The sequence below is a fragment of the Sarcophilus harrisii genome, chromosome 2, assembly GCF_902635505.1.
Source record: "Sarcophilus harrisii chromosome 2, mSarHar1.11, whole genome shotgun sequence".
Classification (NCBI taxonomy): Eukaryota; Metazoa; Chordata; class Mammalia; order Dasyuromorphia; family Dasyuridae; genus Sarcophilus; species Sarcophilus harrisii.
In genome coordinates, this window is record NC_045427.1 from 186,047,562 (window position 1) to 186,071,660 (window position 24,099).

At 35.6% G+C, this 24,099-nt stretch overlaps 1 protein-coding gene across 5 annotated transcripts in view; it reads left to right on the forward strand.

Moving 5' to 3' along the window:
- Positions 1–24,099, forward strand: part of COLEC11 (collectin subfamily member 11) — a 68,979-nt gene that overhangs the window by 15,319 nt on the left and 29,561 nt on the right. For all 5 annotated transcript variants that reach the window (XM_023494652.2, XM_023494653.2, XM_023494651.2 and 2 more), the window contains exon 3: positions 4,839–4,910. In XM_023494652.2, coding sequence (XP_023350420.1) covers positions 4,839–4,910 — 72 coding nt within the window. The remainder of the gene's footprint in view (positions 1–4,838; positions 4,911–24,099) is intronic.

The window sequence follows — 24,099 nt, forward strand, 5'->3', positions numbered from 1 at the left end:
TTTATTTCATCAGAGTGGGTACTGCCTTCACTTGATACAACTGAAAAACCTTTCACTCTTGGGTTAAAAATCTTCATGCATTATGATGGCTGATGAGATTCATCTCCCTGTGCATAACCTGGCCATGAGCTTCTCCAAACTTAATAAAGTTGGTCTTTGGAACAGCAGGCAATCAGGTGCTAGGCCTATTCCTAAAGCCTGTCTAACTTGGGAGGTTCCCAAAGTCAGAGCTTATGGCTTAGCTCTTAAGAGCGCAAGGTTAACTTTGTGCCACATTGAGTTACTGGAGTAGAGTTTTAATGCTACCACAAAAGCAATTTACATTTTTTGACGTTCAAGGCTCTTTGCAGTCTGGCTCCAATTTACTTTTTCCAGGTGGCTTTCATTATCTTGTATCTAATGTTAAATTCAGATATTCATTTGATCTCAAATGTATTTTGTAATTTGTGCTTCAATGTTTTTCTTCAAGCCAAGATAATCACCTTCTGCCCCAAATTTTTATTTCATAAAGTTCTACTTATCCTTATATAAACTGTACTACAAATGCTTCCTCCTCCTGGGAGGCTTCCCTGATCTTGATCTTTCTCTTTTCTGAGCTCATAGAACTGTTTTTCTCTTTTCTCTTTTGTGTAGTTATATTCTGATTTGCATTATATACTTTTATGTGACTCTGGGCAAATAGGTAAATTCTCTCAGTGTTCTAGTGATTCTCTAAGACTACAAATTGTAGAGAACATATTGATCTAAATTGGTAGGACTTTCATCATCTGGGAGTTTTCCTATACTAAAGAAATCACAGGAACAATTCCTATCCCCTATTTAATTGTAGCAGTGATGGTGGTGGTGATTAAGTTACACTACTTCTATTTGTCTCTTATCCTGTAGTTTATTTCCAGCTCATATGGGCTTTCTTGTTAGTCAAGTAGATTATCCCTTCCTTTTCTCCCTTTCAACTAGTTTCATTCATTAGTTCTTTAAATTTCCTTTTTACACATCTTTCCAGAGAAGAATCATTCTCTTTATTATTCATTCTCTCCCTCCAATCTAGATCTTCATTCTTTGGTTCTTGACATTACAATTATGTAATCTTTATTCACTATATATATCTCACAGAATCAAAACTGCTGAGATATTTATTTTGGGCTTTCCTCTTAGAAATTTTATGCTGTTGTTCGGAAGAGCTCTCATGGAGAATTCTCTTTTTCCATTGTGCCCTACTCCCAGAACAGTTATTTATTGAGTGTGTCAGAGAAAACACCGCTCCATTTCCCTGATTATGTAGCCCACCCTTGATCTGTTTACTTCTGGTTACCTTCTTTTTCCCATTTATCTAAAAAGTCTTCTCTCTATGTCCAAGCCCTCCTCTAAGTTCTAAGTTCCAGTTGTCTTCCCCAGGTAGATAGTGTGAGTATCTTTTAAAGCATCAAATCCTCTATACCCATCAAAAAGTCCCCATCTCTCTTCACAAAAAATCTTTTGTATACATAGCATTCATCAATGAATCCCGTTCCAGTACCAAAGCAAAGCTTCCTTACTTCCCTTCCCATTTTAAATTCTTTGCCCCTTCTTTTTACCCATTTCACTGCAGCCTCTTCTCTTCCTGAGATCACAGGAGTCTCCTTCCCTTTATTGCTAGCCCTTGAATGGCTCAGGCACATCACACATTCCTTTTTATTCCCTTGCTTCCATTCCCACCAATATTCCCATTTTATACTGTAGTCCTACAAAAACATTGATTTGCCTGTAGACAAGATGTTGCTAGGTTCTGTCCATAATGCCTCAGGCCCTCTCCATTCCTGTTACACAGGATTTCTAATCTTCACCTCTGTCTTGTGTACATTTAGAAAGAAGTCTCTTACTAGTCTCTCTGCTATCACTCTATTGTTTTTTCTGTCTTTGACTGATGCATCTGTTTACTTCTCCTTCATTCTGACATACAAGTGTTCAAAAAGCAGTCTCTTTAGGTCTGGTTTTCTTTCTAAAAACATTTCCAATACCTCTTTAATATTGAATGTCTATTTTTTTTTTCATTTTGGATGAAGCTAAATTTTGCAAGGTAGGTCACCCTGTGCTACATTTCTGAGCTCCATTGTTCTTTCAAACACATTATTTCATTATCTCCTCCATTTTCTTGTGAGTACAAAATAGTTTTGTATTATTCACATTTCCTTTCCTTTTTATTTAAAGGTCTTTCTTCTGGTAGCTAACAGAACTTGTTTTTGAGTTGAACTGAATGATTAAATTGAACCCTCTTGAAATTTGCAATCTTGTTTTTTTTTTTTTTTCTGGAGGAAATGTTTGAATTCTTCCAATTATATTTCATTTTCTATGTTCAAAAGTTCTGTCTAGTTATATTTTATTGTTTCTTGCATTGTGAGGTGTGGGTTTTGTCAATTTTTTTGGGAGCCCTAATATGCTTAGGTTGTTTCTATTCATCTTGTCTTTGAGATAACTAAATTTTTCTTGGGCAGTGAACATATTTTCTTTTAATGTTATTGTTTTTTGCTTTTTTAAATCTAGATTGTCTTTCACTTTTGTATATCTGCATTTCCAATCTATTGTCCTGTCTTTTGTTGCTTGGTGAAGCTGGCTATCATAGATTCAAGTTTTTCTATTTGGCCCATTTTTTGCTGTGTGAGACATAAATTCTTCTCTTTTAATTCTCATTTCTCTTATAAACTATTTAGGAAAGTATATTGTGGTTCCACATTGTCTTCAGATTCCAAAGAATCTTGTGTCATTAAATCTTGTATTGTTTTCCTTTTTTTTTTCCCCCAGTACTTATTCTTAGATGCTTGAACTTTATAAGATTTACTAGATCTGGAAGACAGATTTGCTTCTGTCATTAATATTTTCCCTGTTCATTTATCTATTTCTGTTTAAGACTTTTGGGTTTTCTTCTTCCTGAGATTTTTTATAATTTCAGTCTCTCCTCTTTCCCTGTTATTTTCTCTTATTACTCTTTTTTTTTTGACTCCCTGCCCTCTAATGGTGGTTTCCCTTAAAGGCTGACTCTCAAAGCATCTCAGTCTCCTCTTAAGCTGGGCTTGATTTTTTTTTATTTTTCTGCACCAATAACATATTTGGAATTTATTTATTTTTCAGGTCACATGTATATTGAGAACTTCATTTGCTTTGTATAAAACATTTCTGATAATTCCATATAAGAGATATTTCTGATACCTCAATTCAACCCTCGATGCAAAGACCTGAAATTAAGAACAAAGATCACCCAAGTGGACAAAGATCACCCAAGCATTCTCTTAGTGGGAGATGTGGGGAGAGTAAATGAAGATATGATTCTGGGCTATTCCCTTTTAAAGTCCATTTCTCAATGCAATAGCTGATGATGAGTTGCTTGCCACATTTTATTTAATAACCTAAGTTTATTTAAGGGCACAGTCTTAAGCCATCAATTTTTATTCTAAGTGGAAGACCCAGTATTCCACATTTCAGTTTTGTCAAAGGTCTCTGTCAGTTTTTTCCTTTCACCTAGGGATCACAAATATTGATAGTCTCTTTCTCATTCATTGCTGGGTTGCTAGAAACCACAGTACAACCAGTCTATCCACTGTTCTCTTTGGGTCTATCTTTCATGTGCCAAGTTTTAATCTTCATTACTTCCAACCTCAAGCTGAGCAAAGTGCTCCTTCGCTTTTTTATCTGGGGTACTATTGTGTTCTTTAAGAAAGAGCAGGGAGCCTTAGCCTGGGTTTGGCAAGAAACTCTACAGTTTTTTTTCAGAACCTTGACACTGAGGCTTTGACCTGCCTGGCAGGAAGTAAGAAAGATATAGTATCACCTTTTCAAAAGCTCTTTCTAGTTCAGGGCTAAATTCCCTTGGTGAGGGATCTCACCTTAATTTTTGGTGATCATCCAATAAATTTCCCATATCTTTTCTACAGCCAAGGCTGAAACTAGAAAGGGAGCATCTATTAAATAATCACCAAACAATTCTGGGTTTCCTAGACAAAACAACAACAAAAAATATGCTTTAGCCTTTCTTTATGCAAATGAATATCTGGAGTAAAGAATGTGCTGAGGCAGTCTTTGCATTGTGGGAAGATTCATTGCCTTTTCTGGCCTTTTCATTCACAACTGAGCTTCTGAACACTCCTATTTCCTATAAGGTGTGAAATGCTTTATATACCTGAAAAAGTCTCATCCTGTATCCCATATTTTCTAAATTTGCCCCTTATGACCTTCAGGTTTTGATGAAATCTAGGGCGGAGGCATCAAACACATCCACAGCACTCCTGAATGAGGCCTAAATAAGATTACGATATAATTGAGAAATATTTAATAAAGTAAATAAGAATACAAAAGAACACAGATAATGTTAATCTGTGATTTTTTAAAGTCAGTACATGATCTGTAGGAATCCTTATGTATGGGTTAGTGTTCTTATTTTTTGCTGGGGTGTAAAATTGAATATTTTCAAGGATGCCAAATCTTGAGGATGCCAAATAACATTAGGACTATCACCTTTCTTGTTCTGAACACAGTTTCTCTCTTAATGCAATTGGAGATTGCATTAACTTTTTTTTGTTGTTGGTTTGTCATATTCTTGGCTCATACTGAGTTTGTGGTTGGACACTCAGGTCTTTTGGATATAAACTTAACAATGCCTCTCCTATGCTGCACTTGTACAATTGGTTTTTTTGAACCCAAGTTCAAGTTAGTGATAATATGCCCTTTGCACCTTCTTAGGCACATATATCTATCCTTTTAGGAGTCCCTGTGTCAGAGGATTGTTGGATGCTAGCAATCAGTGATTGTAGGATTCTTACTATGCTTGCTAGAGTTATTCCTTAAATGTTTGTGAATTCCTTCCACAGGGGATGCCGGAGAAAAGGGAGAGAAAGGCTCACCTGGCCGGCCTGGGAGAGTTGGTCCTTCCGGAGAAAAAGGTAAAATCCAGATATTTAGACACCAAAAGGTCTAGTATCAGTACTAAAGGTAGTAGGAAGAGGATGAGGAGAGAGTGGGAGAAATCAAAGTGGGAAGGCAAAAGAAAGGGAATGGAAGATAGGTTCTCACAGACTTGGATAACTGGACCATATATTGTTGTTTATACAGTCAATACAGTAACATCTGATTCTTTGTGACCTCAGTTGGGATTTTCTTGGCAGAGACACTGAAGTGATTTACCATTTTCTTCTCTAGCTCATTTTCAGATGAGGAACTGAGGTAAATAGGGTTAAATTACTTGCCCAATGTCACACAGCTAGAAAGGGTCTAAGGCTGGATTTGAACTCAGGCTTTTCTGACTCCAGGTCCAGCATTCTATCCACTGTGCCACTTAGATGTCTAGAAGGGGATACAGGGAAGAGTCTGATCTATGTATGTCCCTCATTTTGCAGAGGAAGAAAATGAAGAGACAACACTGCCTTTGCTATGACTTAAATGTCTGGTGATAACAGAACTGAAACTCAGAGCCCCTAACTCCTCATCTAGGAGTATACCAAGCCGATACTTTCCTTCAAATTCTCCTTCAATATAAACTTCCTCTATGAAGTGGTAATATCTTGGAAGATAATTAAAACAAGTGCAGAAAACTAGGTGGTATGGTGGATAGAGTGCCAGCCCTAGAGTTAGGAGACTCTGAGTTCAAATATGGACTCAAACATTTACTAGGTATGTGATCCTGGGCAAATTTGCTTCCAGGCAAACCTATTTGCCTAAGTTTCCTCATCCATAAAATGTGTGGAGAAGGAAAGAGCTAACAACTTCATTATCTTTACCAAGAAAACTCCAAATGGGTTCATGAAGAGTCAGAAATAATTGAAATGATTGAATAACAATAAGAAAGACTATATTTCTAGCCTGAAACCTTCTTTGACTAAATTTATCTTACCTATTCCATTTTGCTTCTGTCTCCAGTCCATTTTCCATCTTATCAACTATTTTTCTTTTCTTTTTTTTTTTTTTACATTAAAATATTTATAATAGTATAGTTTTCTCATAGAAAAGAACTGGAGACAAAGTTGATTTTCATAAATAAAAGAATGATTAAACAATTTAAAAATTTTTTTTTAAATTTATTTTTATTTTATTTAATAGCCTTTTATTTACAGGTTATATGTATGGGTAATTTTACAGCATTAACAATTGCCAAACCTCTTGTTACAATTTTTCACCTCTTACCCCCCCACCCCCTCCCCCAGATGGCAGGATGACCAGTAGATGTTAAATATATTAAAATATAAATTAGATACACAATAAGTATACATGACCAAACTGTTATTTTGCTGTACAAAAAGAATCAGACTCTGAAATATTGTACAATTAGCTTGTGAAGGAAATAAAAAATGCAGGTGGGCATAAATATAGGGATTGGGAATTCAATGTAATGGTTTTTAGTCATCTCCCAGAGTTCTTTCTCTGGGCGTAGCTGGTTCAGTTCATTACTGCTCCACTGGAAATGATTTGGTTGATTTCTTTGCTGAGGATGGCCAGGGCCATCAGAACTGGTCATCATCTAGTATTGTTGTTGAAGTATATAATGATCTCCTGGTCCTGCTCATTTCACTCAGCATCAGTTCGTGTAAGTCTCTCCAGGCCTTTCTGAAATCATCCTGTTGGTCATTTCTTACAGAACAATAATATTCCATAATATTCATATACCACAATTTATTCAGCTATTCTCCAACTGATGGGCATCCACTCACTTATCAGTTTCTAGCCACTACAAAGAGGGTTGCCATAAACATTCGTGCACATACAGGTCCCTTTCCCTTCTTTATGATCTCTTTGGGATATAAGCCCAGTAGTAACACTGCTGGATCAAAGGGTGTGCACAGTTTGATAACTTTTTGAGAATAGTTCCAAACTGCTCTCCAGAATGATCAACTATTTTTCAATGGTTAATAATGACAATCAGTTAGTAATTTATTCAGGGTTTAGTATGTTATATGGTATCTCACTGATGCTTTGAAAATATAAAGTAATTTTTAAAAAAATACTTTCCCTTATATGGAAATGTAAGAAACGGCACTTTGCAAATGCTTTTATGTTTGTATAGCAGTGTTTATTCAATACTTCAAAGTTCTGTGATTTCATTGTTAAGGGTATTGCTAAGGGCAATCTCTAATTGCCCAGATCACAGTATTTTGAAACATTAATAATTTTTTATGGCCAAAAAATTCCTTGCCTAATGGTCAACCCTGCATAGGTAGGCTTTATAAAATCCATTGGGATTAGTGCAGATATCCACAGTAGGAAAGAGATTAAGATTTGACTGGCCCTGGTGCAGGTTCTATGGAAAGATGATTTTGTGGGAAGGGTAGCATTATGCATAGGTGGAATAGGATAATAATGTCACAGATATAAAGCTGGAAGGCATTTGAGAGGATATATAGATTTGTTTATTTTCCAGGTCACTTGTATAATGAGAACTTCTCATTTGCTCTGTATAAAACATTTCTGATAACTCCATATAAGAGAGATTTCTGGTACTTCAATTCAACCCTTGACGCAAAGACTTGAGCTTAAGAACAAAGATCACCCAAGTGGACAAAGATCATCCAAGCATTCTCTTAATGAGAGGCATGGGGAGAGTACATGAAGATATGACTCTGGGCTGTACTCTCTCTCTTTTTTTAAATAAAGCTTTTTATTTACAAGTTATATGCATGGGTAATTTTACAGCATTGACTGGGCTATTCCCTTTTAAAGGCCATTTCTCAATGCAATAGCTGATGATGGGTTGCTTGCCACATTTTATTTAATAACCTAAGTTTATTTAAGGGCACAGTCCTATGCCATCAATTTTTATTCTAAGTGGAAGACCTAGTATTCCACATATCAGTTTTGTCAAAGGTCTCTCTCAGTTTTTTCCTTTCACCTGGGGATCACAAATATTGATAGTCTCCCTTCATTTTGTAGGTAAAGAAAATGAAGGAGCTTAAGGAAATGGTCCAATATCAGACAGTTGCTTTGGTGATATTATCTGAAAGCTCCAAAAAGCCTCCATACTCACAGAATCTCAGATTTGGAAAGTACTTCAGAAGTTGTACATCTGAATAGGAATCTATTTTTTAGTATAAGATTTCTAGTAAGTGGTTATCCAGTTTCCACTTGAAGGTAACATGGTACAGTGGGAAGACCATTGGCTGTAGAGTCAGAAGAGACGGGCTCAGATCTTGCCTTTGATTCTTGAGACCTATGTGATTTTGCACAAGATGCAACTTCTTTGTGCTTCAGTTTTCTTAACTGTAAAATGGGAGAATTGAACTCAGTGGCCTTTGATATCCTTCTTGTTCTAGAGCTTGATCCTATGATCTTTAGTGAAGGGAAATCTATTATTTCTGGAGAAAGCCCAGTTAAACTTTGACTAGATCTGGGTATTAACAACAAAGTCCATATTTACCTTCTTAAAACTTTTAATAATTCATTCATGCATTCTTTTTTTCATTTTTTCTTTCATTCATTCATTCAGTAACCCTTTATGGAATAACAGTTATGTCTAGGATATTACTCTAGAAAATGGGAAGGTAAGAATTTTACCTAAAACATGGTTGTTACTCCCATGGATATTGCATTTATTAGGGAGATAAAATACAAATAGATAACTATAATATACTATGGTGATTGGTCAGAGTATTGATAATAATTAATAATGATGACAGTTAATATCTATATAATACTTACTATGTGTCAGATGGATAACCAATGGTACAGTGGACACAATCCTGGGTCTGGAGTCAGGAAGATTCCAGTTCTGAATTCAAATCTAGCCTCAAACCATTACTAGCTGCATGATGCTAGGCAAGCCACTGGATCCTAATTTGTCTCAATTTCCTTATTTGTAAAATGAGCTGGACAAGGAAATGGCAAACCGTTCCTCTATCTTTGCCAAAAAACCCAAATAGGGTCACAGAGAGTTGGACATGATGGAACTACAAAACCGTATCTGGCACTGTTGTTGAGCCCATTATACTTACTATTATTATTACAATTGATCCTTACAACAATCTGAAGAAATAGGTATTATTATTATTATCCTTATGTTAGAAAAGAGGAAACTGAGGCAAACAGAGGTTAAGTGACTTGCTCAGAGTCACACAGCTAGTAAATGTCTGGGGTTAGATTTGAATTCAGGTCTTTCTGACATCAAGCCTAGTATGCTACCTGCTATATCACTTAGCTATTCCAGAACCTCTACCTGCATTAAGAGAACTGACAAGGTGTTATGTGAGATCACCAGGGTGGGTCAGGAAAGAGCTCCTGGAGAAAGTACAAAGAGGGAAGGAGAGAGCATTTATACCAAAGAATAGGAAATGGGAGAAGACTTAGTGTTAGGAGGGAAGGGAGGTGGCAAAGTTATTGAATTTTGACTGTAGCATAGAGTATACAGGAGAAAATAATGAGACAAAACTGGGTAAAATAGGGTGACATCAGATTTTGGAAGGTCATGACTATTGGTTTTATACAGGCTTTATATTCAGGAGGCATTAGGGAAAGCCTAAAGATTTTTAGGTAAAGGAATAACAAAAGCAGAAAGACTAATCTAGTAGTAATATATAGGAGAAGAAAATAGAAAAAGTGAAATCAATAAGGAAGCTATTACAATAATCTAGGAAAGACTTAAAATACTGGCAGGATGAATGCCAAGGATGTGACAGATACATAGGAAACTTGCAGGGAGATTATTTGGAAAAAAGGAGAGGGAGAAGCTATAAATGATTGTGGTTTGAAGTGTGCATACTATTTATTACCTAAAATAGGGAAGTCAGCTTGTTTTGGGAAGAGGAACAGGGAAGATTGAGTTCAGGTTTGGTGGTGCATTTAAAGAACTGGGGACATAGCAAATGGAGAAATTCAACAGAAGGATAAGCACTAAGAAAATGCCATTGGATTACGAGGTTAATGGTGATGTTTGAGAGTAGTTTCTATTAAATGGGACTTGAGAGAGAAATCAGTTTTTAATGGGTGAAGGAGTAAATAGAAGATGAGGAAGCAAGAATAAAGTTAGAGACCATTTTCAAGGAGTTTGGCAGGGAAAGGAAGAAAAGAATGATAGTTCAAGTTTTTTTATTTGCTTATTTTTAGGTTAGGGGAAACCAAAACATCTTTGCGTCTGAAAATAAAGGAGCCAGTGGAAAAGGAAAGACTGAAGATTCAAGAGAAGTGGAAATACTTGATAGAGCAAGATCCTAGGGAAAGAAATTAGCCTAGAAAGAAGGTTCAGACTTGATGATGGAAGGCACATATCTTCAAAGATAAAAGAAAAGGGCAAGAAAGATGATAAAACATTGTGAGGTAGAAGATAGGGAAACAGCAAGTTTGATGGAATTTATAACCTATGAAAAGCCCTAGAAAGGTGACAGTAATAATAATAAAAGTTAATATTTATAGAAGCCCCTTTAAAGCTTACAAAATATAATATTGTCTTACTTGATCCTCATAGCAACTCTGTGCTGTAGTTTCTATTTTTATTGATATTTTACAAATGAAGAAACTGAGGTAGATAAAAGTTAAATCACTTGCTTATTGTTACACAGTTGGTGAGACTAAATTTGATTTCATGTCTTCATGACTGACGTTCCAGCACTACATCCATTAGGCCACCTAGCTAGAATGTGAAATTAAGAGACTGGAAGCAGGGAGAACAATTAGGAAGTCATTCTGATTATTTAAAGGCCTAAATTGGAGATGGAAGCAGCACAAGTGGAGAGGAAGGAGCAGATGTGAGCAAATTTGTGGAGGTGAAGTTGAAAATACTTGGCAATTGACTAGATGTGGAGGGTGGGGTTTCAAATCTGGGTAACTGAGGAAAGATGCTGGTTGCTATCTATCAATACAAGGAAATAGAGAGGAGGGGCAGATTTTGGGCAGGAAGATGAGGAGTACCATCTTGGACATATTGAGTTAGAGGTGCCGGCAGGATTTCCAGATGGAGATGTCTAGCAGGCAGCTGGAGATGCAGATAATACTTGTCTGATCTTCTTCACAGGTTTTTTTTAAAGATTAAAATAAGATAATAGAGACAGAGATGGAAAAACATTGAAAAGTTAAAAGTGTTATAGAGATACAAGGTGGTGTTATTCTATTTATTATAAAAAACCCTCACATTGGTGTGCTTTGCCTAATATACAGGTTGTTTCTCCATTTCCCCTGAAGAGCTATATCACAGGATAACTTTGGGAAGCTATTTTTCTTCTATTCCAGACGATTCTTGGATCATTTTCTTAATTTCATTTTGCTGAAAGTGGTTACAAAGCTGTGATCATAGAAGAACATAAAGTGAATCACAGACTATTAGAACTCACTAGAACCTTGGAGATTATCTAATGTAATCTCCTCATTTTATAAATGGGGAAACTAAAATCTAAGTATATTAAGTGACTTGCCTGAGTAGATAGCAGAGTCAAAATCTGAACCCATTTTCTTAGACACCAAATCCAAAATGCTTTCTATTAAATTATCCTGATTTGACCTTGATACTCTTGTTCTTTTTTTAAGTACTTATGTATTATTAGATATTCTATACATAGTACTTATATATTATTTTAAAATATTTTGGTTTTTTTGTTACATGTAAAAATTTTTAACATTAGCTATAAAAATTTTTTTGAGTTCCAAATTCACTCCTTCCTTCCCTGCCCTTTCTCTCTTCCATTTCCAGTTTTTCCAGCAGTTTTTGTCAAATACTGGATACTCTTGTTCTTGCTCTCTGAGTTATCTTAGCTGACAAGGAATAGCTTTGATAAATAAAATAACATTCTGTAAACAATAAGGAACTATTAAATGTTTCTGGGCAAAATAGTGACATGCATATTAGGAAGACAGCAACTGAGCTTTAAATACTTTTTATTTTGATCTGACACTCTCATTTAAGCTGCTTTGAACTCTATGCTCCAGGCACATTGTAATAGATGATAACTAGAGTAAAAAGGGGACAGGATGTCAGGGTTATCCTGATTGTGAAACAATAGAGTCAGGTTATTGGTTAAAGATTTTTTCCCCAAAAGTCTTTATTATCACAAATAATCACACCTGTCATTTTTTGGTGCTTTAAGATTTCTAGAGTATTCTTTGTATTATCCCTATTTCACAGATTATAAAATTGAGGCTCAGAGAAGTTGAGATATGCCTAAGGTCAGGTCCCATAGTCTATATGGATCAGAGCAAGAGAATAGATCTTTTGATCTCTGCACTTCTTTTTTCACATCTCTAGTTTTAAGAACATCTGATCAAAGATGACTAACTTACTGTCATATATGCCCCTTCTGGTTATATAGACTCTTAGCATACTATGAAGTAGAGTTAAAAATTCATATCCTGGCTATCTCAAAGTAATTTTGAGAGTCCAGTCAGATAATATATATATATATATATATATATATATATATATATATATATATATATATATATAAAAGTCCTTTGTAAATCAAATAATGCTATACAAATGCAGGGGTGATATTCCTTATTTCCTTATCCAACCTTGTTCAGAACTTTTGGGTAATTTAGTGAGAAGCCTAAATCCATTTCTGATTTGGTGACTGATCAAAATAGGAATGATCGGGACAAATTTTTATTAAGAAAAAAAAAGAAAACAAAAAAAAAAAAGAAAAAAAAGAACTTTATCCCTCTGCACTATATACAATATTGGTTCATTAAAACTTTTCTTGAGTCAGTCTGTAACAAGCATTTATTAAGCACTTTCTGTGTTCCAGGGATTGTGCTAAGTGTTAAGGATATAAAGAAACACTGGTACAAATAGTCATCCCCGTTTCCCTTGCTTTACTTAGCCATGGTGCTGACTGAATTTGCTACACACTACTTAGCCATTCTGCCTTGCCTTCTACAGCTGGCCATGGTGCTGAAAAAAAAATGGCCTAACAAAATCAGGTGCCCTGAATCTTAAGCCACTTTTTCTACCAGCATACATAAAGTTTCTTTATATCAGATTGCACTGTGACATTGTCCTAATTAGCCTATAGTTTCATCTTTCCTGTTAACCAAGATTTTCAATGATTTTCTCTCTTGCTTTTTGAATAAATGAATAGTCTACAGCAGGGCAGCCCCACAAGTACAAAAGAGGAGTCACTCTTTCCTTCCCCACCCCCTTCCAACACTCATTTCTAAAGTATCATCTGCAGCTGGAGACTAAGTCCTGTCTCCTGAGTGAAGGATGCAAGCTCATAGGAAATGACTGTGAATTACTGTGAGTGCTGCTTTTCCAGGTTTCTAAGCCTCAGTATTTTCAGCAAAACCCCTGCTGGGTCCTCCACTTCATTTATGAAAGGGTAGCCAGCTGCATCGCCTTATTTCCTTCTCATAGCAAAACACCTGAGAGAGAAGTTCAGAAAGAAAAAAAAATGCAAAACACAAAACAAAATGCTTCCTCATCTGCCTCCTCTCTTCTTTTTGTCTGTCAGTGTCTTTGCAAGGGAGAAAGATAGACAACATATCAGTTCTACTTCAGCAAAGCACCTGCTGAGTTCCAGGCCTTGCAGTTGAGCTAATTTAATTCTCTTCTTATTTTCTACAACACATCTCTAGGCAGATGGAAGTTTTTATATGGCATAAGTCCAGTCCTCCACTAAACCCACTCAGATAGAGGTGACCCTGGGTTCTTGAAGGCTATGCCAGCAATTCAAGCTCTAGAAAGTCCTGCCAAGTTGGAAAGGCTTCAAGTGTGGGCTTGTTGACAGTGAGCATCTATGGTCGGAGGGACTAGCCTACCTAAATAAGAGAGAATCATTACCAGACTGACTGCAAAATTATGAATTTTTTTTTGTCTGATGAACCCTCTTGAAGACTGCCTACCAAATTAGAAATGGATTATCTATGTCAGAGGAAGGAGTAATATTGAAATGAATTAAAATATCCTGTGGGATCATAAAGTAATATTACTTTCCTTATTTTCCCCGCATGAAAACAAACAAACCCTGGCTCTGAGAAAAGGTACACTTGGTTAAAAATTAAAACAAAAGAAATCAAATCTGATTTCCTTCATTCAGTCAATCTGCATTGATTAGGTGCTTACTCTGTGTCAGCATTATATAACTGGGATAGGGGGAAAGGAACAGAATTTTAGAGGCATTAATGGTTGTGCAATCCTTCTGAAATGGAGAGACAATAGAGCTAGCACCCAGTTCACAACAATTTGGGGAAGAGGAGGTTGGGGGCCAAATCTGTAGATAACTCTGGTAGAGAAATCTAAGTACTTATGTATATCCTAACTACGCTTTAACCCTTAAAGACCTGGAGGCACTGAGAGATTAATAGTCAAGTCCAAAGTGAGATTTAAACTTAGATCTTATGACTCTAGCTACTGTGCCATGATTGTCTCTCTAGTAAAGCAAGAATGATTATTCAGGATAGGAAATTACTCAATGGTAGTTTGGGGTAAAACATCTTCCTCCATTCTCACTTGCCTTTCCTCTACTACTCTGTGGGGATTCCTCTGACACATCACTCTGTTGTCCAGGAGTTTATCACGAGTTGATAACCCACCTCCAGTTTTTCCTGCATAATAAAGGGCCCTTGTCACAATTTGTGATACTTGGAGTGGGAACAAAATTACCTAGTTACATTTTTATATTTATTTCAATTGAGCAAACATTTTCTTTAGGCATTTTGGGCATTTCAAGTTTTATAAAAGAAGTGTCCAGTATAAGGTTGCATTGAATAAACCTTACAAAGCCCTAGTTTAGAGTGGAAAAGGAACTCTTATGGAACCAAGGAGGAAAAGGGAATCTTTGAAATTCTTATTTTGCAATAAGAGTGAAATCTGTAGTGGTAGTGAGGGTGATATTGTGTTAACTTGACATAAAGGAACATAAGGCACTTTGGGGAGGAAAAAGTTCTATATTCACTAGTACGAGTCTGAGTTTTCCCCACTGTCTCCTTTGTCCTCCATTTTTTTGAACTTCAGCCATTTTGCATCTTTGTCTTAATCTTTCTTTACTAAACTAGCTAAGGGCTTTTCTTTTGGGGGGGTTTCTTGGAAGTATTACTTTTCCTCAAAGCTCCAAGTGACCTCACTTTCAGAACTACATTAAGAGGCCTCTAAATCCTGGTGCTCTCTCTCAAGGATTTCTTAAGTCTTCTTTACTTCCCATCTCCCAATAATTAACCTCTCATCTTTCAAGTTTAGAGGCAAAAATAATTATAGTTTATGAAAGGTTTTCTCCCTTCTTTCCTCTCCTTTCCCTGAAGGTATGATTCCAGTACTTAAAATGATTTTAGGAGTGATCCATCTTTATTGTTTTATAGAGAAGGAAACTTTGGTCCTGACAGTAGAAACAACTTGCTTAAGGCCATGTAGTTAGTTAATGGCAGAGACAGTTAACATTTTTTTTTTCTAGGATAGAAGGCTTTTTAAGGATAGGCCCTTTATCAGACTCTAAGTGTTAGAGATGTCCTCTTCCATAGCTTATAGAACTACTATTGAAAGAGACCTTAAGAAGTAAGGTTCAATGCCTTCCACTTTATAGACAAACAAATTTAGATTCAGAGAAGTTAAGTAATTTATACAAGATCACACATATGACTCTAAAACCCGTACTCTTTCCACTACATTGAATTTTTATTCATACTAATTCTCTAACACAGGAACAATCTATATTATTTTGAAAATACGAAGTTCTGGGAAGCAGTTGTCATAGTTGCTATTTAAAAAATGAAAAGAAAAACTACTATATTCTTATTATTCAAGTTGTATAGGCCCAATTTTTATATCATTCATTTGGAAATTAAACACATAATACCATGAATTGTTAGTATGGACAGTATAGAGGAAGGCAGTTGAAGGAATACCAGAAATGGAATCAGAAGACCTAAATTCAAAGTCTGATTTATTACTTACTATCTATGACCTTGGGAAAGACCCTATCCCTCTCAGGGCCTTATTTTTCCCTTCTTTAAAATAAAGGTATGAGATTAAATGATCTAATGTCCTGTTAGCTCTAAATCTTATGACCATAGGCATTTAAAACATGTGAGTATTGCATCAAAGAATTAAAAATTTAGAGCCAGAAGGAATCTTAGAGGTTCTTCAGTTCAATCTTATCATTTTACAAATAAAGAACTGAAATTTAGAGAACTTAAGAGTATTCCCAAGATCACATAGCTCTTAAGTGTCAGAGATAGATTTGAATACAAGCCTTACTGATGCCATGTGCAGAACACCTGTCTCCCAGGGTTATTATGAGGATCAAATGATCAAATTGTCCTTTTTACAATGCCAGGAATATAGTAAGTATTATATAAATGATAGCTCTCATCATTATCATTTTGACCTTTCTTTTCTTTCATTTTTGCTATCTTTTACAAGGTTATATGTCCTGTGTGTTATAAATGTGTAAAGTCACTGAAAAAGGAGATACTAGATGCAGGGTGGGAGCCTTGAGTCACAGATTTCCCATTTGTTATATTTTGAATAATATCATCCTCTAGATATTCTGAACCAGGTCAGTATGAGTTTTAAACTTCTTAGCACTACTACTGGGCAGCATAGAAATGTGAGATGCTTTCTTGTATATACTACAGAGACTCTCAGGACCCCTAGTTTGTGATTTGAATAGATGGCCATCCTTGGACTGATCATATATTATTCCCTTCCTGGATAACTAATAAAATGATAAATTGTCCTGCTATAAATAAAAGGAAGGCATTCTCCAAGCTAAATTTGGGCTGCTTATACTACAAAGTCAATACTCAGTCCTCCAAATGTCACAGTTTGTACACAAAGGATTAAATACAAAACAGATACAGAAATGAGAAGTTAATTGCCAAAAGTCAAATTGCTTAGTAGTAGAACTAAGGCTTGAATCTGAATTTTCTCAGACTCTGAGACCTTCAAAGTTGTCTTTACCTATAATCTTAGTGTTTTAATTTGCATTTCATTTTTTTAAAATTATTTGGAGAAAATTATATTTTCATATAAGAGCATAGATTATTCCTTTGAGAATACTTTATATCTTTTAACCATTTTGAGAAAACGACTTATATTTATGTATTTGAATCAGGTCCTTAATAGTTTGGATAAGAGATGTTTATCAAATAAACGATGCAAATATTTTCCCCCTAAGTTAACTGTTTTCTTTTCATTTTAGCTGTGTTAGTTTTTGGGTATAAGCTATACAATTTTATATAATCAACATTGTCCATATATCACCTATAATCCTTTCTACTTCTTGTCTAACATAAATACTTCCTATTTATAAATAATATTATTTATAATTTCAGAAAGTATTGTCTCATTTCTTTAATTTACCTACGATATGAAATTTTATATCTAGATCATATATTCAAACTAAAGCTTATTTTAATGTATGGTATGAAATCTTGGTCTATACTCAATTTCTGTCAAACTGCTTTTCCAGAGGATCCTGGGAGGTTTTGTCAAACCCTGAGTCCTTACTTCAGTGGTTATGATGTTTGAGTTTATTAAGTACTATTATTTGTTTGCTTCCATATATTGTTTTTCTAATCTGCTCCACCATCAAATTTTATATATTTTTAGATAATACCAAATTGTTTCGATAATTATTGCTTTGTAGTATAGTTTGAGATTTGATACTGCTAGGAAAAAAGGGGTATTTTAAAAATAGCAACCTCTGTTATTTAATTTGATTCATCCACTTTGGTTTTTCCTTCTGTTGAGTTTCTGGAAAAATCTGAGACTTGATGAAAGCCCGGAGAAAGATTGTTTCATTTCAATGATGTCCAATCCTAACATAATTGTTTATATAACAACTACTACCAAAACACCAACCCTTCAATCAATCCTTAGGGAGCAAAACAAAGCTTACTTCTCTAAAAATAGATTCCTTTCTGTACCAAATGAAGTTTTCTCCCACTACTTTGGTATGGGATTGACAATTCTATCTATATTTCAGATTTGGGCAAATTATAACATATTTAGAAGGCATTTCTTCTCTTCTTCCAGCTAGGGGAATTGATACAAATATCACAATGGTGGCCTGCTTGTTTATGACAAATCCACAGATTCTAGAAACACTATTTTCTTCATATTCTCATGAAATCTAGTGGATACAGATTGCATTATTTTCAATTAAAGACAGGAAAACTATCATAAGGGAATCAAATGATTTGCTCAAAGGTCACACAATTAGTACTATGACATCAGAACAAGAATCTAACTGGCCTGTCTCTTGGTTCAGAGCATGAATATTATATCTGGAAGGACCCTTAGGGATAGCTCTGCTCAGGTTTTTAATTTTATGCTCAGAGGAAACTGAGGCCCAGAGACTAGAAGTGACTTGCTTATAATTACCTGGCTCCAAAATGGTAGAAGGGAAACCAGAACTTTGACTCTTACATTCCCCCACAAAACTATACTGAGTCTTTTGCCATCTAATTATCATATAATATGGGATTCCGAATGAGCAGAATTAAACCTATATAGAGAAGTTATGATTCAGTATAAGGAACCTTAGCTTTACAGTCAGAGGGTCCTGGTTAAAATTCTATCTTGGATTCTTATGGCTTGTGGGAGTGGGCAAATTATAGGAGTTCCCTGATCCTTGGTTTCTTCATCTGTAGAACAGGGATTAGAAGGTTTTTGAGGCCCTTTCCCACTTTTGATTTATAATCCCATTAGGGCAGATTACTGAAATGGATCTTCATATAAATACCATTGTTGATTTTAGAGTTGGAATTATAAGAGATAAGTGCCTTACAAAGAATCTTTATTTTAAATTTTTCAAGTGTAAGTGTATAAACTAGTAGACACACCCTTGAAGAGAAAAAGCAGTCTTTTATTTCCTGTTTCAAAATGCAATTCCCTCTCCTGGTCTTCATTAACTCGGGACTTCAGAGGTTACAACCTATCCAGAATGCCAAATTCCCCTTGAGTCCCCACCCCTAATTACTTCTCCCCTTGGCATTCAACTTATTTAGACATAGTTCAGTTCCTCTCCTGATTCCCATGGATTGGGTACTACAGAGGTTACAGCCTATCTGGAACACCTAATTCTTTTACTTGAGTTCCTACCCCTGATTATGTCTCATAGTGTGTTTCTTATTCTGATTTATGGCATCCCTCTTTAGGTTTCATTTCTTAGGTTTCAGTTTCATTTCTCTAATTAAACTTCATTACTCTGAAAACTAAACCCTCATACAATTTTCACAGAATGGGAATGGGGAAATCAATTAAGACCCAAACCTTCATTTTGCTTATAAAGATTAATCAATCTGAGGTCCTACAGTTGAGTTGCAGAGCTAGGACACAGGTGTCCTAGTCTCAGTCTAGTGATGAGAAGAAATAGGCACTAGCTGAGCGTTACTCCTCTGTAAGTAAACTCAGTCAGAATCATGAAGATGGCAGTGGCAAACAAAAATGCTAAAAGGCTAATTCAGGGTTAGGCTTACTTAAACTTAGTGTTCAAAGTGATAGAAATGATAGTCATTGGTTCTCCCCTGCTATGCCTTGGTTGGACCACTTCAAGAAGTATTATGTCCAATTCTGGAGGCTATTTATTAGGAAGGATAAAGACAAGTTGGAAAGTATCCATAAAAGATTAACTTTGATATTGATGGTGCTACAGGCCAAGCTAGGAAAGGACTGATTGAAGGAACTAGAGAGGCTTAGTATGAATAGGAAAAGATTTAAAGGGAATATGATATTTTATTTAAAAAAAAATAATAGTATTTTATTTTTTTCCAATTACCACATAAAGAGAATTTTTTTTTTTAATAGCCTTTTATATACAGGATATATACATGGGTAACTATAAAGAGAATTTTCAACTTTTTTTTTTTTTTTGGTGAGGCAATCAGGGTTAAGTGACTTGCTCAAAGTCATACAATTAGTAAGTGTCAAGTGTCTGATACCAGATTTGCTAGATTTGAGGTTCTGCTGACTCCAAGGCTGGTGCTCTTTCTACTCTGCCACCTAGCTGCCCTCATTCATTTTCTGAAAAAATTTGAGTTCCAAATTTTTCTCTCTCCCTCACTTTTCCTCTCCCCAACATGGTAAGAAATCTGATATAGGTTATACATATTCAATCTTAAAAATATATTTATACCTTAAGTCATGTTGTTAAAGAAGAAACAGAACAAAATAGTATGCTTCAATCTCCATTCAGATTCCATCATTTCTTTCTCTGGAAGTGGATTGTGTTTTTCCACATGAGTCTTTTGGAATTGTCTTGAATCATTGTATTTCTGAGAAAAGCAAAGCCTTTCACAGTTGATCATTGTATAATATTGTTGTATTGTGTTCTGGTTCTGCTGATTTCATTCAGTATCAGTTCAGTAAGTATGACAGCTTAAGATATTTTAAGGGGTATGTCAAAGAGGAATTATGGAGTCACAGTCAGACATGATTGAAGTGGCTGAATCTCATCATTAGAAGTGGAATTATTAGACCTGTTCTGTTTGGTTCTGGAGGGAAGAACAAGAATAATAAGTGGAAGCTGTAAATAGTCAAATTTAGGTTTAATATAAGGTCTGGAGTCGGCAAAACCTGAGTTCAAATACAGTCTCAGATGTTTACTAACTGTGTGACCTTAAACAAGTCACTTAATTCCTGTTTGCCTCAGTTTCTCTACATGTAAAGTGAGGATAATAATAGCACCTACCTCCCAGAGTTGTGGTGAGGATCAAATGAGGTAAGAATTGGAAATTGCTTAGCCCAGGGCCTGGCATGTGGAAAACACACTATATAAATTCGTGCTGTTATTGTTATAGTATTATTATTATTATTATACAAAAGATGATAGACAATGGGATCTCTTATGAGGTTTCCAGGGCAAGATATGCCTGAGAAGAGCAGCATCTGAATAGGGTCCAATTCACAGGAGCATAGGATTTAGAGCTTAGAAGAAAATGTAGGTACTATTTGTCATCATCTCATTTTACAGATTAGGAAACTAAGAATTGTTTTGGACTTTGAGATCACTGAAACTCATTCTCTGCAATAATTAATGCTAGCTTTAGTTTGTTGGCATTCCTGAGAAGCCCTTTCTGGACCCATTTTATCCCAGAGGACACTAGGTCACAAGCTAGTTATTTACATTTTAAGCTATTAAAAAATTATAGGCTATTTCATTTAAAAAAGAATTCCTTGAAAGAATTCCTTGAATTCTTTCTTGAAAGAATTCCTTGAAAGGAATTCCTAAGAACTAAAAAAAATCTCAGATGGGAGGTTAAGACTTCTCATGTTATCCCCAGAAATCACTTGATAGCTCTGAGTTCCAATGCTACTATTATGTAATTATGTAATCATAATGATATGTTTCCATGGTGCTACAAGTTTACACTTACTGGCTGTGTGACTAGGCATTTCATCCAAACCTCTGTTTACCTCAGCTTTCCCAACTGTAAAACAGAGATATTGGGGGCAGCTAGTTCTTGTAGTGGATAGAGCACCAGCCCTGAAGTCGGGAGGACCAGAGTTCAAATATGGCCTCAGATACTTAAAACTTACTAGCTATGTGAACTTGGACAAGTCACTCAATCCCAATTGCCTCAGCAAAACAACAACAACAACAACAACAACAACAACAACACACATACACACACAAAACAAACACCAAAAAAACCCAAACCTAGAGATATTACTATCTTCCTCACAAGGCTGTTGTGAGGATTGATGACATAATAATCATAAAATGTTTATTTAGTACAATGGCTGACAGGTGGTAGGTGCTAAGTCCCTATTACCTTCCTCTTCCCTTTGTAGTCTTACATTTTACTTTGTTTCATGCAATCCTTTCTGTTCCTTGTATAAAATACTCTCTTTCAAATTTGTTCATTTTCACTAACTGTTCCTCATGCCTAGAATACTTTCCCTCTCCATCTCTGTCTCCTGGCTTCAAGTTTTAGCTAAAATTGTATCTTCTGCAAGAAACCTTTTCCAGGTTCCCCTTGCTTTCTTTCTGAGATTCTTATTATATGCAGCTTGTTTGTACATAGTTGTTTGCATGCTGCCTCCTTGATTAAATTGTGAATTTCCAATGCTTAGCATAGTATCTAGCACCAGATAGTTAACACTTAAAGCCTTCTCCTCCTCCTCTTTCTTCTTCCCCTCTTCCTCATTTTCTCCTTCTTTCTCTCTTTCTCTCTCTCTCTCTCTCTCTCTCTCTCTCTCTCTCTCTCTCTCTCTCTTTTTTTTGGCTTTTTTCCTCTACCCCTTTTCTTTCTCTTTCTCCAATTTCTTTTTTTTCCTCTTTTTTCTTCCTCCTTCCCCCTTTTCTTCACTTCCCCTTCTTCCTCCTCCTTTTCCTTAGCAAACCATAAACTTAAAATTCAGATGTTCTGACCCCAAGACCAACCATTATTTTACCCCAACACTGAAACTCTATTCTCTTTTTATTTCAATGTAAAAAATAATCTCAAGTGCATATTGTTTTAAAAGGGGCTTTTGTAAACATTTTCTCAGTTGAAGTTCATAATAACTTGGTGAGGTCATCGGTATAGTCACTCTTATTACTGTTTTAAATGTGAAGAAACAGGCTCAGAGAATTAAGGTGACTTGCCTAGGAATATACAGTTAAAAAAGCATAGGACTGGGATGTGGAAGGTATACTGCAGACTTATTGTGTTTGAAACACTTGTTTTTTGCAGAAAAATTTGTCCCCGACTTGACAGATTCACCAGTGTGTGGATAGATGTGTTTTCAGACAGTTGTGGACAATCACATGCATCTGTTTTCTAATGGGATTAGACATAATCACAGATATCTGATGCTTAGCAAATAATTCTCTCTCCTAATAGCAACTGCCCACAGTAGGGAATGATTATTATTCCAGTTGATGATGTGCAAAATACATCCAAGATGAAACCAAGGAGCTTATTTCCACTGGGAAAGGCCAAATTGGGATTTGGGGTTGGATTCAGAAGCAGAGCCAACTGTTTCTGAAGAGTATGTTTTCTAGTTAGAGCTCTTCAAGAAGGCCACTTGAGACAAGGCAGCTCTCTACCTTAGTCTCTCAGAAGAAAATGGCTTCATTTCAGAGATCTCCACTTATTTTGTGACAACTCCTACTAGTAACTCCAATTTCTATAGTGCTTAAAGGTTTATTAACCTGTCTTCCTCCAACAGTGCTACCCAGATAGGGAGTACAAATATGTAGTAGTAATAATTAGTAATAATAATACCAAATGCTAACATTTATTTAGTACTTTAGGGTTTGCAAACCTCATTACATGTATTACCTCATTTGATCTTCTTAGCATCCCTGTGAGGAGGATGAGTTATTATTAGTTTCACACTGATGAGACTGAAATAGGTTATGTTATTTTCTCAGGGTCACACAGCCAGTAAGTGTCTGAGGAAAGATTTGAACTTGAGTCTTCTGGCTCCAAATCCAGCGTTCCATCTCATATACCAATTATTCTTTTCATTTTACTTTTTAGTAAAATTTAGTTTCCTAAATTAGGAAACTGAGAAACTCCTTTTAATTTCTTAACAATACCTTCCCTACTTATTTCACAGAGTTATGACAGTCAAATGGTAGAGATAATGTATGTAAAGGACAATGTAAATCAGTGTTTTGCCATTTCCTTCTCTAGTTGGTGGTAAGATGAGCAAACTGAGGCAAATAGGGTAAAATAACTTCCCTGGGGTCACATACCTAGTAAGGGTCTGAAACCAAATTTGAACTCTAGAAGACTCGAGTCATCACTCTATTCACTATGCCACCTGCTCTTATAAACCTGAAAGCACTGTATAAATATTGACTGTGATTATTATGGAATCATGTATAAAGCTACTCTAGCTTGCTCATTTCTCAAATAAGGAATCCAGAGCTCAGAGAAATTAACTGAGTCTTCCATAGCTATTATGTTTCAGGGGTAAGATTTGAATTGAGGTCTTCCTGCGTTTAGGCCCCGCACTCTATTCACTGTGTCACCTAGTTGCCCTTGTAAACTATATAGAACTGTGTAAATGTTAGCTATAATTATTATAGTATTATAGATTTAAAGCTGGAAGAGACCAGAGGTCGTCTAGTTTAGCTTGCTCATTTCTCAAATAAGAAATCTGAGGAGTAGAGAAATAAATTAAAAGATCCCGGGTTATTTTTTAATAAAGCTTTTCATTTTTAAAACACACGTTTTGATAGCTTTCAACATTTGCAACATTCACCCTTGCAAACTTGTGTTCCAAAATTTTTT